At 33.2% G+C, this 15248-nt stretch overlaps 1 protein-coding gene across 1 annotated transcript; it reads right to left on the bottom strand.

Annotated features, from left to right (window-relative positions):
* Positions 1 to 8754: 8754 nt before the first annotated feature.
* Positions 8755 to 10901, bottom strand: LOC107637589 (transcription factor MYB78-like). Its single transcript, XM_016340989.3, has 3 exons — positions 10562 to 10901; positions 9840 to 9969; positions 8755 to 9742 (listed from the first exon to the last, which is right to left on the bottom strand). The coding sequence occupies exons 1-3, from the start codon at positions 10719 to 10721 to the stop codon at positions 9028 to 9030; spliced, it is 1005 nt and encodes a 334-aa protein (XP_016196475.1). The 5' UTR covers positions 10722 to 10901; the 3' UTR covers positions 8755 to 9027.
* Between the last annotated feature and the right edge of the window lie 4347 nt (positions 10902 to 15248).

Genomic DNA, 15248 nt, shown 5'->3' with positions numbered 1-15248 from the left:
TGAGTATTTACTCAAAGATTCAGAAGAAGAAGATATCGATAGAAGCTCTATCCCAATTACTCGTAGATGGATCAACAGAGATCGAGAAGCAGGACATGATCGCCTTTTCCAAGATTACTTTGCAGATGAACCGGTGTATAATGCTGACATTTTCTGACGGAGATTTCGAATGAGAAGACATGTGTTCCTTCGGATAGTAGATGCTCTCTCAAACGTCTATCCGTATTTCCAATAGAGGGTTGCTGCAACTGGAAGAAGAGGCTTGTCGCCACTCCAGAAATGTACCGCTGCGATACGGATGTTAGCATATGGAGTAGCAGCTGATGCTATTGATGATTATATGCGCATAGACAAGAGCACTACAATTGAATGCTTGGAAAAATTTGTTGAAGCTGTCATTTCGGTGTTCGAGGATGAATACTTACGAAAATCCAATCCAAATGACGTACAACGCCTGCTACAAATGGTGGAGGATCATAGCTTCCCTGGCATGTTGGGTAGCATTGACTGCATGCATTGGCAATGGAAAAATTGTCCAAAGGCGTGGAAAGGTATGTACATGAGTGGTTATCGTGGGGTTGCAACCATAGTACTTGAGGTTGTAGCATCTTCAGACCTTTGGATATGGCATGCGTTCTTTGGAGTTTCTGGTTCAAATAACGATATCAACGTGTTAGATCGTTCTCCAGTGTTTGATGATATTCTAAATGACCGTGCTCCGGAGGTAAATTATACTATTAATGGTAATAATTATACAATGGGATACTATTTAGCATATGGTATTTATCCTGAATGGGCCACATTTGTCAAATCAATCTCAAAGCCACAAGGGGAGAAATGCAAGTTATTTACACAATACTAAGAAGGGCAAAGAAAAGATGTGGAACGAGTATTCGGAGTGTTGCAAGCACGCTTTGCAATTATACGTGGTCCAGCTCGTTTTTGGGAAAAGAAGAAGCTTGCCAACATAATGAGAGCTTGTATTATATTGCATAATATGATTGTTGAGGATGAAAGAGACACTTATGCAGGAAATTTTGCTCAAGGCTTAGAGTATGATGATGTTGAAAATGGCTTATCACAACCTCAGCTGGGAGAAGAAGATTTTGCACCATACCATCAATTTCTCCAAAGAAATGCCCAACTTCGAAATAAGCAGCAGCATAGACAATTGAAAGAGGACTTGATTGAACACATATGACAATTTCACAATGCTTGTCGTCAACTATAGAGTTTAATTATGTTTTTCTTTGTATTAAGTAATTTTACAAATTAGTGTAACCCCGAATTATATATTGTGTATTATTGTTATATATGAATTTATTTAATATTAATATCTTTTAATAGTGAATTATTTTTAAATTTAAATATTTAAATTACATTATTGAAAAAAATTAATTACATTAATTTCAAATATTTTAATTAATTAATTAAGTGGGACCATAACAGGAACTAAAGTTAGTTCCTCCTAATGGAGAAAAGAGAGATGCTTTGAGTTTCTATTTACTATTTATGACGCAAAAGCTGATGTGGAGTTACTTTTTATGACAGGTGGGCCATAAACAGGAACTGGGATGAGTTTCCTACTGGAGATGGTCTAATAGCCTAATAGACTTAGCTTTGTGTTGAGTCATTTATCCGTAAAAAAGGAAATTGATGGATCTAAATGAGTCATTAGCTTCCATACAATGGAGACATGAGGGTTTATATATCCGCAATAGACCTAAAATGAATTAAAATAAAGTATTTTAGACTTCTAACAAGTAATTTTATGTTTGAGTTTTAAAAACTAAAATGAATTTTTTTTTGAAAAACTTCTATTTTTTAAAATAGAAATTTAGTAACACAGAATCAAATTAATCATATTCTTGACAAAAAGATTTGGATGTTGATGCTTCAATTTCATAATATATACCTGTTCGGTTTGTCGGGTACTGAACGGGTCGGATGCTCTGTGTATGTGAAGGAGACTGGGGACCTGAATCCGGGTTGCTTACACGTGATTGGACCTCCTAAGCAGGCGCTGGAAGGAGAGGGATGGAGCTTCACAACCTCCCGGGTTGTTGGAGTGGTGAAGGGAGAGCCATCTGCAAAAGGGACTCCGACGCTCAAGTCAGAATCCATATATACAAGGTGGCAGTAAAGGTGGGAGTATGGTGACGTACCTGGGGGAGGGGTAGGGCCCTCCCCTTATATAGTCTGACACATAGGGCGGGTCCCACAGGAGCAAACTCAGCTTCCAAGAAACTTCCCTCCCCAGCTGTCATGTGCCTCGCAGGGGGAGAAGTGGTGTGTTGGATTTCTTCCCAGTCCGAGTGTTGCATACCCGTAGGGTCGGTCAGCCGGGTCGGTTGCCTGACCATATGGGCTGGGCCGGAACAGTGCCCCCAACACGCCAAAAATGGTCGTGACGTGTGCGCCGTTGTTGGCGCGTTCCATTCTACCTTCTCTGCGGTTGGATCCTCGCGGGGTCGGTCGCTCGTGATGGGGCGTGTCCCCTACGCGCGAGTGCGCTTTACAATTTTGAGAGAATATCATTCGTCGCCTCGTTCTCCGCACTTGTCATTTAATGCCATTATGGCTGATTTGAAAGCTTGGAAAAAAGTCAGTTTTACCCCTGACTTTCGTGCTTCCCGATAGAGGCAGTTACTCCTTAGTGTCCTCTTTCTTTCCCCCATTTTCACGTTCCATCTTCTTATTTCTGCCTTTTGCTCTATTCCTTCTCATCTTTTCCCTCCTACTTTCTGGATTCCACTGCCATTATCTACTTCTAATTTGATTGCAACTGCATTCCCTCAAATTTTTCCAGTTTTCTTTGACAACAATCTTTCTGGTAAGTGCTTCTTTCTCAATCCTTTGTAAATGAATGCTGCTATTGCTATTGTTGCTACTTCTTTGCTTGGTAGTTCATAGGTTGTGTGCGCTTTTCTACTTGGATGATGCCGCTGTTAGTTAGACTTTTAGGGCCGGGGGGGGGGGGGTTACCACTATATCTCTATTTTTTGTTTTTATTCTTTGCTTAACTATAGATAGGCTTGCTGTAATGCGCAGTGCTAGTTCCGGATTAACCGATTTTTTGACCTATCGAACTCGTTGACTAAGTGGTGCCCCCACTGTAGGTATGGCACAACGTCCTGTTGCGAGGGCTCCCGTAGACCGGTATGCTTGGGTGACCTCGGATGTGAAGGAGACTCCTTCGCGAATAACTTTGGAGGAGCTCACGGAGTTTCGTCAAAACGACCAATTGTGCAGAGGGGATCCCAAGGAGGATAATTATGACGTGTTTGTTCCCACGGACCAGAAACGAATATGCCACCTTAACTTAAACACTCTCCGGATTGCTGATTGGATGTGGTTGTACAAAGCTATGTTTACCATCTTGGGGGTTCGCATCCCCTTTTCTCCCTTCCAAATGGCGCTACTAAACCGATGTGACGTGACGCCGTCGCAACTACATCTGAACAGTTGGGCCTCCATTCGATGCTTCGAGATGGTCTGCGAATATCTTGAGCTACCGGTCTCGATGGAGGTGTTCTTGTGGTTCTTTGTCTTAACGAATCCCTCCAAAGAAGGGAGAGCCAAGAAGGGATATATGTCTTTCCGGGCAGCCCAGGGTAGACGGATTTTCGGGTTGTTCAAAGACTCCTTTTACGGTTTCAAAGAAAAGTACTTTAAAGTGCGGCCTGTCGAAGGTTGACATCCATTCTGGTTGACTTTAGAGGGAGAACGCCGCATCCCAACTTATTGAAACTTTAAAACCGGGGCCAATGTATTCACAAAGGTGACTTACAAAGATATGACAACCCTTTTTGGATATATAATAAATACTAATATATTTTAGAAGAATTGGTTTATGTCGTATCTTTAAAAAAAATAATATTTATACTATTTTTAGTGTATATATATATATATATATATATATATTATAAAAACAAAATTTTAATTTTACTTCATTTTTTTATCAATTAATTTTAGTATCAAAAGTACAAAAATAATACATATATTTCTTCTTTATAAAAAATAGATAATAAGTGTGTTTTTTACGCTCACATTTCATTTTTTTGTTAACTTTAAAGCATAGTTTCATGGCAGAGATGGAATGGGGAGGCGTTTATAGATGGTGTTTGCGCTTCTACTCAATAATTTTGATGCATTAATACTATAAAACTTTTTATATAATTATTTAATCGTATTTGTTTTTTGATAATCAATTACGTGATCAATATAAAAGGTATTTTTTCGGCTAATCAGAGAAGTGTTACACATACAAGTCATTTTGGTTTACAAGTCATATAAATTGGGTCAAACCCAACAAAAAGGACGCTCACCCATACGAGCGTGTTAACACGCGCGCTACTCAATGGTTTCCATAGCGCGTTTCGCGTTCCTCCTCCTCCTCCTCCTCTTCTTTCTTCTTCTCCTTCTTCTTTGCGTTTCTCCTCCTTTTTCTTCACGTGTTTCATCTTCATCGTCGTTTTTTACTACTGTTGTTGTTGTTGCATTTTTTTCCTCATTCTCTTTCTATTAATTTTGTAACATTATGTATTTTTTTTGTTTGATTTTTTCCTCTCAAGAAGAATGATGAGAATATGAAATAAGAAGATGAAGAAGAAGAAGTAGTAGAAGATGAGAAGGAGGAAGAGGAAGAGTTTTGAATTATGCAGAATTTATCAGAATAAAAATACACCCAAATATCTTCGTGTTACATCCAAATTTGCTGCAAATACAGAAAAATATTTCCTCTAATGCTGCATTTTTTTTCTTCTTTTTTTTCTTATTTCTTTCTTTCTTTTAGTTAAATGAATGTAAGTTCATCATCTTCCAACTAATTTTGTAGCATTATGTATTTTTTCTTCTTCTTTGTCTGATTTTTTTGTTTTTATTCTTATTAAGAGAGTAAAACAAAAAGAAACTTGAGAAGATAAAACAAAAAGGAAAAGATGAATAAAAAAAAAGAAGAAGAAGACGGTGATAATGATAAAAAAATAAAAAGCAGTAAAAGACGAGGAGAAGGAATAGGAAGAATTTTGAATTATGCAGAACTTATCAGAATAAAAATACACCCAAAATTCTTAAAATACATCCAAATATCTTCTTCTTGCACCCAAATATCTTTGTGTTACACCCAAATTTACTGCAAATACAGAAAAATATTTTCTCTAATGCTATATTTATTTTCTTCTGAATTGAACCATACCTCAGTCACTTGATTGGATTCAAAACAATAATCAATTTCGTTCTGGTTCAATTGACAATCTGAATAAAAATTATTCATTATCTTCAACAACGAGATAGCTGATGATGGAGGAGAAAGAGAAAAAGAAAGGAGGAGAAGAAATTCTAATAAAAAAAGAAGGAGGAAGAGGAGGAGGAGGAGGAGGAAGAGGTGGTGTTGATGACGACAATAACAAAGAAGAAGAACAACGTATAGTAACAAGAAGAAAAAGAAGAACGTGCAGTAACGGTATGAAGCGCATGAATATAAATGACTTGTAAAGACTTGTATGGGAAAAACGCTTGTATGTGGAGAATAATTCATGTAACCTTACGTAATTTGATGCACATGTAAAATTAATTTATACCGATAGTTGTATCAAATTGAATTTATATATATATATATATTATATTTAGTAGTTTATTATGATTTATTAGAATAAATTTTGCTATTTTTATAGTACTGAAAAAGCCTTAAATTCATAATACTATTAAATTTATTAATTATATTTTGCTAATAAATTACAATTTTACATCTAATGATCTACATGTTAAAAGTCCAATTTTTTTTTTTAAAAAAATCACTTGTTCTACATACATTAGCCACTCTTTTTTCGTTTTTAAATTTGAAAGCTCACAGATCGATTGAAAACCTTAATTGAAAAGGAGAATGAATCTTGTTAATTTTTTTAAACAAATATAAAATAATAAAAGATCACATTTAACAAAATAATTAAATACAAAAAATTAAGATAATTTTTTTTATGCACACGGTATTCTTCAATGCGATAAGTCAATGACTAGTCATCGCAGATCTAAATTCTATTTAAATGTCTGCTTTCGAATTCACGATATTTATTTAAACGAACGAATGAACTAACCGCTCGACCAATTTAAATCGGTTAAATTAAAAGAATTTATTTCCAATTAAAAAGTCGCATGTTGGGGTTGTGGAGTCCAGTTATATACGCTTGTGGATTACTCAAGTTGTGGTGGAATACATTTCTCATACGTATCCATACTATTTTTGCTGCAAACAATATTTCTGACTTTAGCTGAAAAGGAAATGGGAAATCGTCTAACTTAATTAATTAATCTCACAAAAACGTTATCATTATTTTTTCTACTTCTCATTATAAAAGAGTTTGAAAATCGATCTCTGTCACGCATATTTAAGAATTTTCAAAATTAACAACTATATATACGACATCAAATCTTAAAAAGTAAATGAAAATAATTAAATATAAGCCGAAATTCTTTTATCCTACTTAAAGTTACAAATTTATTTTGAAAATAAGTGATTCCGGTTTATTTTTGTTTATGTATTTGTTCTTTTTATGGTAAATTCTTAACAATACCTAAAGAATTATATATAAAAAATTAAGTTTATTATTTTATTTTCCTAAAAGAATCTGATTTAAATTTAAAATATTTAAAATAATTGTCTATTTTAAATATGAATATGATATTAACAATTTTTTCAATAACACATTTACTTTAATTATAATAATTGAATAAACATTAATTATATATGTTTATTATTATCTATTTAAAAATAACTTTATTTATTCATACAATTTTAAGTATTTTCAAATTGCATATATATTTAATATGTGAATTATTTATTTTGAAGACTTATTTCACATTAGACAGAGTAGAGGGAATAAAAAAATATTGGAAGTTCTAACTCATCTTTTTATTTTTTACTTTTTAAATAATAAAAATATTGAATTTTTTATATTTTCAAAAAATAATATATATTAAAAATGTTACTAATTTAAATACTATGATAATAATTAAGAGGATAATTAGACCTACTAATTAATACTCGGGAGTAAAATAGTAGGAGTTTGTCAATTCTTGAATTGGTGCAATTAAAGCATCTGATTAACATAACTCTCCTAATTAAGATATCTTCTATTTTTAATACTCTTATTTTTCGGCTCCTTTCTTCCCCTTAAAACAAGTCATCAATTTTCTTGCAAGGTAACACGTGGCAGCTTCTAAACACTTCATGCTTTGTGGGGACCACTTAAAATAGGTTCTGATATAGGCACGCGGCCTACAAAGATTCCCCGCCGCCATAACCATCTTCCCCTTTCTCTCTCCAAACTATTCATTCTCTCACGTTTTCATACTTCCTCTCCTTCGGCACGTGCGCTGTGTGGAAGTTACCATATTGCCCTTGAAATCATGTGGATTAGGTTGGTGTGGACCAAATTTATTTATTTATTTATTTTGATATTTTTGAATCTGTGTGTCCGTACTAAATCCAACAAGGCGTGATAGAAAATTTTAGGGTAGGGCCTTTGGAATTGTACTTAGGTGACAAAGATTAAGCTTAATGATGATGATAATGGTTAATAGAGGATTGATTATTTGTGTTTTTTTTTGTTTGTATCAAGTATCCATGAGGTCAGAAATGATTAATTTCTCGAATACTGTAAAAATATAAAATGGACAACTTTTTCAAAAAAATAAATTTTATTTTATTTTCATGGTTCAGTGAATATTAAATTTTTAAGAATTAAGAATTATTTATATTCTACCTTTTGAAAATTTTATCCTTATTAATAGTCAACTTGAACTTAGAGCTAGCCCACCAATTATACATAACCATGTGTCTAAAATTACAATTGATTTTTTTTAAATTAATTTTTTTAAAAATAAATAGTAATAATACGATGACTTATTATTTAATATATTTTTTATATATAATTTTTTAATTATTATAAAAAATTTTATATTAATATTCAATTATGTAATATTATATCAATAAAAATAACTATTTTTATATTATTTATATAAATAGTTATCTAAAAAATAAATGTATTTAAATGATAAGATAAAATACTATATATTTTTAATATATTAAAATTAAACTTTTATTATAAAATAAATTGGGATGGATGGATATTCTCAGTTTAACCAACCACACTCCATTTCATAATAATATGATTAATTTTAAATAAATTACTAAAAAATATTACAGAAATGTTTCATAATGTAAATTATAAGATTCTAGAAACATAAAACATACACTTTTTCCGGGTTATGGTTCTGGTTCAGGTCCCGTGGACAAGATTTCAAAAGTGGGAGTATTAATTAATGGCAACTACTCCCATTAAGATGCCAAAAACATCTTCTCATGATGATCTTTGTTTAAAAAATGTAACTTATTTGTTTAGCAACATTTTGAATAAAGGTAACATTTTTACTTCAAATAAAAATCAAGTCCTACAATCTATCATCCAATGGTCAAAATGAAATATCTTCACACGATGACAATCATAAAATCTTCATTGGAGTAGCCACCTTAATTAATTAATATAATAACACAGTTGTAATATAATAGGGACTTGGCTAATGAAAAAGGAGATAGAATGTTTCTGTGAGATCAATTATGAACACGTCTACAAATTATTATTTAATTGTACGATACCATGCATCTATATTGCACTCATTATTATTACTCTACTCACTAGTTTTGGAATTAAGATGAGAAGCAGAATAAATAAAAATTTAAACAAAGTTTGATAATTTGAAAGAATGAAATCTTATATTTATAAAGAAACCTTAAATTACATCTATTTCCCACCCACCCCCTCTAAAAAAAAAGAAAATTAAATAACCAAAAACTACAAACTGAGAAATAATAATTCACATTTTAAATCGGTTCCTATGTGTGTTATCCTACATATAAAAATTTATTTCTATTTAATAATAATTTTGTCATATTCTCTGATTTCCCTTCATTTTTTAATTAGTAAATAATTTCACACACTATAACCGTTTCTCCCTCATCACAATAATTCACATGTTGTCACCACATCCTAGATTTTGTAGAAGCAACATGTTTTCATCATTCCAGAAATTGCTGAATGTAGAGGGATTATTAATCCAAGGGGTGTTTGGTAATTCCATGGCTTGGAAATCCATCTCTTGATGAGGGAACAATGACATGGAGGATGGACTAGTGATGCAATCCATGAAGCTAACTTGGTTGTTGTTATTTCCTTGTTGATGGTAATAATCCGAACTAGGGTCACTGTTGTTGTTGTTGTTGTTGTTACCAACATGAACATTATTATTATTGTTGCAATAATCTTGTGTGACAAACGAATCCGATGATGTTCCTGTGCTACTATTCTCTGGAGTAGCATAACCAAAGTTGTTGTTGCTCATATTCATAATGTTTCCACTATGAACCTCCAAGTTGTTAAGGTTGTCGAAGTTGTATGCTGTAGTAGTATTATTGTTGTTAATAGCGACTGATTTAGTAGCTGATAAAGTCGGAGAATTGGACGACGTGGCGGTCGCAGCAGTCGCAGCAGTTGTAACCGTTGCTGCGGCCGCCTGTATGCGTTCCACTAGTCTTGGCATCCAAAGGAAGCGCATGGTGTCTTTGAATTGCTTGCTATTTACATCACATTTGAGTTGTTTCGCATGTTTTTGAACACGAGTTCTCCAATAGTTCTTGATCTCGTTGTCAGTTCTTCCAGGTAGGTATTGAGCAATTTTCGACCATCTAATAAATGAATTAATTAAAATTAACAACTTAGATGACATAATTTAAAAAATAATGTGAATTTTTTCTGAATAATTTAATTATTATTAATTATTACCTGTTTCCCCAACTAGCATGGAGCTCAAGAATAAGAAGCTGTTCTTCAAGAGTGATGTTACCACGTCTAACATCTGGGCGCAAATAATTCAACCATCTCAATCTGCAGCTCTTCCCGGTTCGTTTCAGTCCTATAAATAATGAAAAAAATAAATAAAATTGCTTAATTTGGTAAAGTTATTGCGAAAGATGAGCAAAATTCTATTTAATAAAGGGGAAAAAAAATAATGAGCATTTTTATCCATTATTGTTGCGGCACTTTTGTTTTTGTGAAACACACATAATGATTTTGAGTTGTGTATTCTGTTCAAGTGTTCATATTTCTTTTTCTTTCTTTATTATCACAATAATTGGAGATGCCTGCCTCCAAGCAATTACCTATAATTATAACTATATTATATATTTCATTTCATGCCCCCACCACACACAAAAAATATATTAGTTTTTATATATTATGCCATTAATTAACTTAAAGTCCATGAACATATAATTTCTCATTCATGCCGTTCTTGTATATATTTATAAGAAAAACGTAAATTTTGGCTTTTCTACCCTGAAATGGATTGATGATTGAACAAGACGAGAAATAGTGGACGGAGCTTTCACACCACAAAATAATAATAATAATAATAATAATAATAATAATAATAATAATAATAATAATAATAATATTGTGAAGATATACAAAACTAAGAAGAAATAGAAATAAAAAGAAGGACATACCGGCAGAGCGGGCAAGAGAATTCCAGCGACCTTCGCCATGATTGGCAATGTAATTGATGAGGGTAAGGTCTTCGTCGACGGTCCATGGACCTCTTCGGAGGTCCATGTCATCGTCGTTATTGTCATTGTTGTTGTTGTTTAGCCTTCGTTTCATATCCATGGTGGATGTTGTGTTAATTACTTAATTAATTAACACCCACTTTGGATAAAGAGGTATGTAATACAAGCTTTTGTATGTTTGGGTTTGAGTTGAAAAGAGGTGAAGAAGAGAATGAGAGAAAGAAAGAAGTGAAAGAGAAAAGAGTAAGAGAGAGTTTTGGCTTGTTACGAAGGAGGAGGTAGAGAAGGGTAGGGGCCTTTTATAGATATTTAATTAAGGTAGCTAGCTCAAGGATGGGGTTGTCAAATTAATATTTAAAACAAAAATTAAATTATGGTGGAAATCAGAAAGCGATTGGAGTTGGGATCGAAGATAGAGAGGAAGAGGGAGTGGTAAAAAATTAATGATTCAATTAATTAATTAATTAAGAGAAATGAGAAATTTGGAAGAGTATTAGTGCAAATAGAGTATTATTTATACTATTATATATACTAAGGAGGAGAAGCCACGACACGAAGTTTGACGACAGATTGACTTTGTTGGCTTTGTTGTGCCCGCGCGTGCCCTATGTATGATGCCATTTGTGGTTACTCTCAACCCACCATTTTGAAAAGAGGAGAATAAAAATAACTTCATCACTTGTTAATTCAAAGATTAATAAATTTTTTATTAATTAAAAATATAAAAATATTTTTATTTTTTTAAATTAAAAATATTTAAGTCTTTTCATTTAAAATATATATGAGAACAAATATCTTTTAAATATATCGTGTTCTAAAATATAACACTACAAGAAAGTTTTAGAATAGCAATCGATTTTAGCTACTAATAAAATCGGTTACTATGAACGACAATCAAAATTTTCTAAAACAAAAAAAATAGTTGTTAAATCAGTCGCTAAATTTCAATTAGCGATCGAATTAGCAACTGAAATAAAAAAAAAGGCATTTGGAGTCTGTTAGTGGCTAAATCGGTCGCTATTTTTAATTTAGCGACTGATTTTGTGATCAATATAAAAACAAGCTTAATAATGCATGGTGGGTCGCTGACTCGGTCACTAAGAAGTTGGTCGCTAAATCGGTTGCTAAGTGTTAAGATAGCGACCAATATAAAAATAAGATTAATAATGGTTAGTTGCTAACTCAGTCATTAAGAAGTTGGTCGCTAAATCGTTTGCTAAGTATTAAGATAGTGATCGATTTAGGAATCAACTATAAAATATTGGTTTTAAAGCAGTTGGTCACTAAATTGGTTGCTATTTTATAATTTAGTGACCGAACTAGTTAGCAACCAACAAAAAAATAGGCTGAAAAAATAGTTGGTCGCTAAATCGGTTGCTAAGGGTTAATATAGCGACCGATTTTAGCGACCAACTATAAAATCTTGGCGTTACAGCATTTAATCGCTAAATCGATCGCTATTGTAATTCTTAGCAACTGAATTTGTGACCAACTAAATAATAAATTATAAATTAATTAGTTGCTAAATCAGTCACTGTTTTAAATACATTGAATATGAACAAATTAGATTCCAAAATAAATAAATAAAAGACATAACTTTTCTAGTTTTCAACCCTAATTTATCCCCGTTGAGTTAAGAAATTAACTAATATGATTAATGATGACAAATATTATTTTATTGGGCTAATTATCCAATTAGTTTTGATGATTTTGTTTAAAGTGTTGCAGGCCAAAATTCACACTTGCAGCAGCCCAAAGTAATTAAAATAAAAATCAGAAGCCTCACAGTGTGCAACACTTACAAACAAGCCCAAATTAATTTAGAATAAAGAAATTAAATGGGCTGAATGGACAAAGCCAACCCAAGCCCAAATTAATCCCTTATGCCAATCCTTCCAAAATGCTTTCACCAAAAGCAATGTTCCTTTTTCATTTTTGGTCAGAACTCAGAGAAGAGAGAGAAAGATTAGTTCCTAAGTCATTCACTAAAGAAGAAAGAAAAAGAAGGATTAAGCAAGAAAGGTTGAGGTCTAATCACCCAAATCAAACCACATCAAGCTAAGTCAGAGGCTAAAGGTGATTCATTTCCTTTTACATGCATCTTACTTTCTTCCATCCTTCTCCAACTCTCTGCTACTTCATTTTGAGATATGGAAAGAGTGATTTCTGAGATACACTGTTATGAATCAAAGGCCAAGATTGTTTCTTGGAGACCAAGTAGTATCTCAAAGGGTTCAGATGTGGAATTCCCATTGAAAACCTTTCTTCTTTGCTGTTCTGAGGCATTCGGTCAAAAGAAAGAGATCTGTTTTAAAATTCCCATTTGGGGATTAATGGAAGAAAGTGAATGGCTAAGTTGGTAGCACATAGCTCGAGGAGTTAACTTGGTAGAGAGCAATTCAGCAACATGCAAGGAGATACAAAAGACAATTTTTTCATTATTCTGAAGCCAAGGAGAGAGAACCAGTATTTGAGGTTTATGTTTTGAGAAGAGCTCTCTGAAGAAGTTCATCAACTTGGACAGTGTTTCCTAATCAAAGGAGCATTCTTCCAGAATGAGAAACTAAATCAGAGGCAAGCAAATCTGGTTCATCACATAGCAAAGAGGTTGTTGAAGCATTAATCTCCTTCATATTTTACAGATTGTAATTTCATTTTTAATGTATATCTTTTTGTAATTTCTTGAGTGGTAAAAGGCTGAAAGAGAGAGCTTAAGAAAAAGCCAAAGAGTGAAAAAGGCTGAGTGATACACTTGAGTGAAAAGCCTAAAGTGATTTCATATTTCTTTAGGTTGGTTTTGTGTCTTGTATCTTGTACCAGTGAGGTATCTCTTTCTTAGTTGGGTAAGCACTAAGAGTGAAGAGTTAGGTATTAGCATAACCAAGTCAAATTAAGTTAGAACTTGAGAGTGAAAGGATTGTGTTAATCCTATGGAATTGGTGTATGTAATACTTTAACTATAGTGAAAATTCCACCAATATTGTGGTGGAGACTGGATGTAGGTTGCATTGCACAAGGCAACTGAACCAGGATACATGATGGTGTCAGCTTCTCTCTTCCTTTCTCTGTTCTATTTTTTGATATTCATGAGACAAAATGAAATTGTCTCATAAGTTTTTCGCTGCTGAGTTCAAACAGATTTAGACTGAAAGTTTGTTTTAAAAGGGTTATTTCATTAAAGCAAAAGAAGGTCATAGATTTAACCCCCCTTCTCTAAGCCTTCTACAACCTTCAACCATGAGCTCTCTCCTCACACATACTGTCCTTCTCGCCACCTCCCTCACTCTCAGGCGGAGTGGAGAGAGAAGTCACTTTCCGTCGAGTCTTGGTCGACGCCGTTCTCATCGGGTGCATTCTCGTTGGTGCCATCATTCCTCCTCGAGTCTTCATTGCCGTCTGCCCCTTGCCGCGCTCTTCCTCTGCTCGTTCTGCCATTGTCACAGCTCGTCGCATCCCCATCCAAATCTGCCGTTGCTTGCACCGCGTCACTTTTTTCTCAGCACCGCCTCCTATGGTAACTTGTTCTTCGATAACGACAACAACAACAACAATCTTCCGGTTAAGCTGATTTTCTCCTTCAGTCAAGATACTTCATCTTCGTATCTCTGATTTTGATTTCTCACTATAACTCAAGAGAATTTCTCAGTATTTTGATTTTGATTTTGATTTGGTTTCATCTATTAAGATATTAATTAAGCCTCTCTAATGTGCTGTTGCTTATCTATTCCTCTGTCCTTTTGTCTATTATGTGCTTTAATTTTAAATTACTAGCTTTGTCGCAGATCGTTGCATCGCCGTCCAAATCCGTTCTCTAGATCCACCATTTTTCATCGTCCAAATCCTCCAGTGAAGTTGACAGGTATATAATTTTTGATTTTGTATTATTTTCGTTGTTCTTCGCTTTTGGCACTGTTCGTTTTTGTTTAGTAGTCAAACTTGAGAAATTAAATCTCTATAATTGTGTTCGTTTTGGTCATATCTTCCTTGAATTGCTGTTGTTGTTCACTTTTGCTTAATGTTCGTGTCACTAAGGTTCTTCTCCATTTGTATCACTGCTATTGTTCGCTTCCGCTTGATGTTTGCTGCTTTGTTGTTCATTGTTTCATTGTTCACTATGGTTCTTCATTGTTCATGGCTTTCCTTTATCAATCAAGGAAAATAATCGCTGTTTTTTTAGTATATGCTATCTTAATTTGATTATTCTAGTTCTTTAACATGTTTTAATATGTATTTATACCATTTAACTAATAATAAAATACTGAGATTTGGGATATTAAACTAGAGCAGAGTTATATTGTTCATAAATTAGAGAAGAATTGTTCATCCCAATAATCAAGTTATGTATATAGTTTTTGGCCTAATAATATCGGGTTTGATCTAATACGATACATTATTTTATTGCAGGGCTCGTTAATTTGCATGTCTTGTTTAGCTATGATTCCAAATCTGATTTCTTTCAAGCAAGATAATTAGTGAAGAATCGTCTTAATTGTCTAATACTGAACTTCTATTATAATTTACAGTAAATGGAACATATATACAAATGGCGTATGATCAATTTCAAAGAGTAGTATTAATATATTTGATTTCTTTGGGTTTTGATGGAATGATAAACTTATTGATTTGC

Source organism: Arachis ipaensis, chromosome B4 (assembly GCF_059453495.1).
Source record: "Arachis ipaensis isolate K30076 ecotype BB chromosome B4, ASM5945349v1, whole genome shotgun sequence".
Taxonomy (NCBI): Eukaryota; Viridiplantae; Streptophyta; class Magnoliopsida; order Fabales; family Fabaceae; genus Arachis; species Arachis ipaensis.
This window is presented reverse-complemented; position numbering and strand designations above follow the sequence as displayed.

Bases quoted from the DNA above. Each gene is read 5' to 3' on its own strand.
- LOC107637589 (XM_016340989.3), bottom strand. From the start codon at position 10,721: ATGGATATGAAACGAAGGCTAAACAACAACAACAATGACAATAACGAC. The intron at 9,970-10,561 runs GTATGTCCTTCT...CATTATTTATAG, and splicing joins TTCTCTTGCCCGCTCTGCCG to GACTGAAACGAACCGGGAAG. The intron at 9,743-9,839 runs GTAATAATTAAT...TTCATTTATTAG, and splicing joins CATGCTAGTTGGGGAAACAG to ATGGTCGAAAATTGCTCAAT.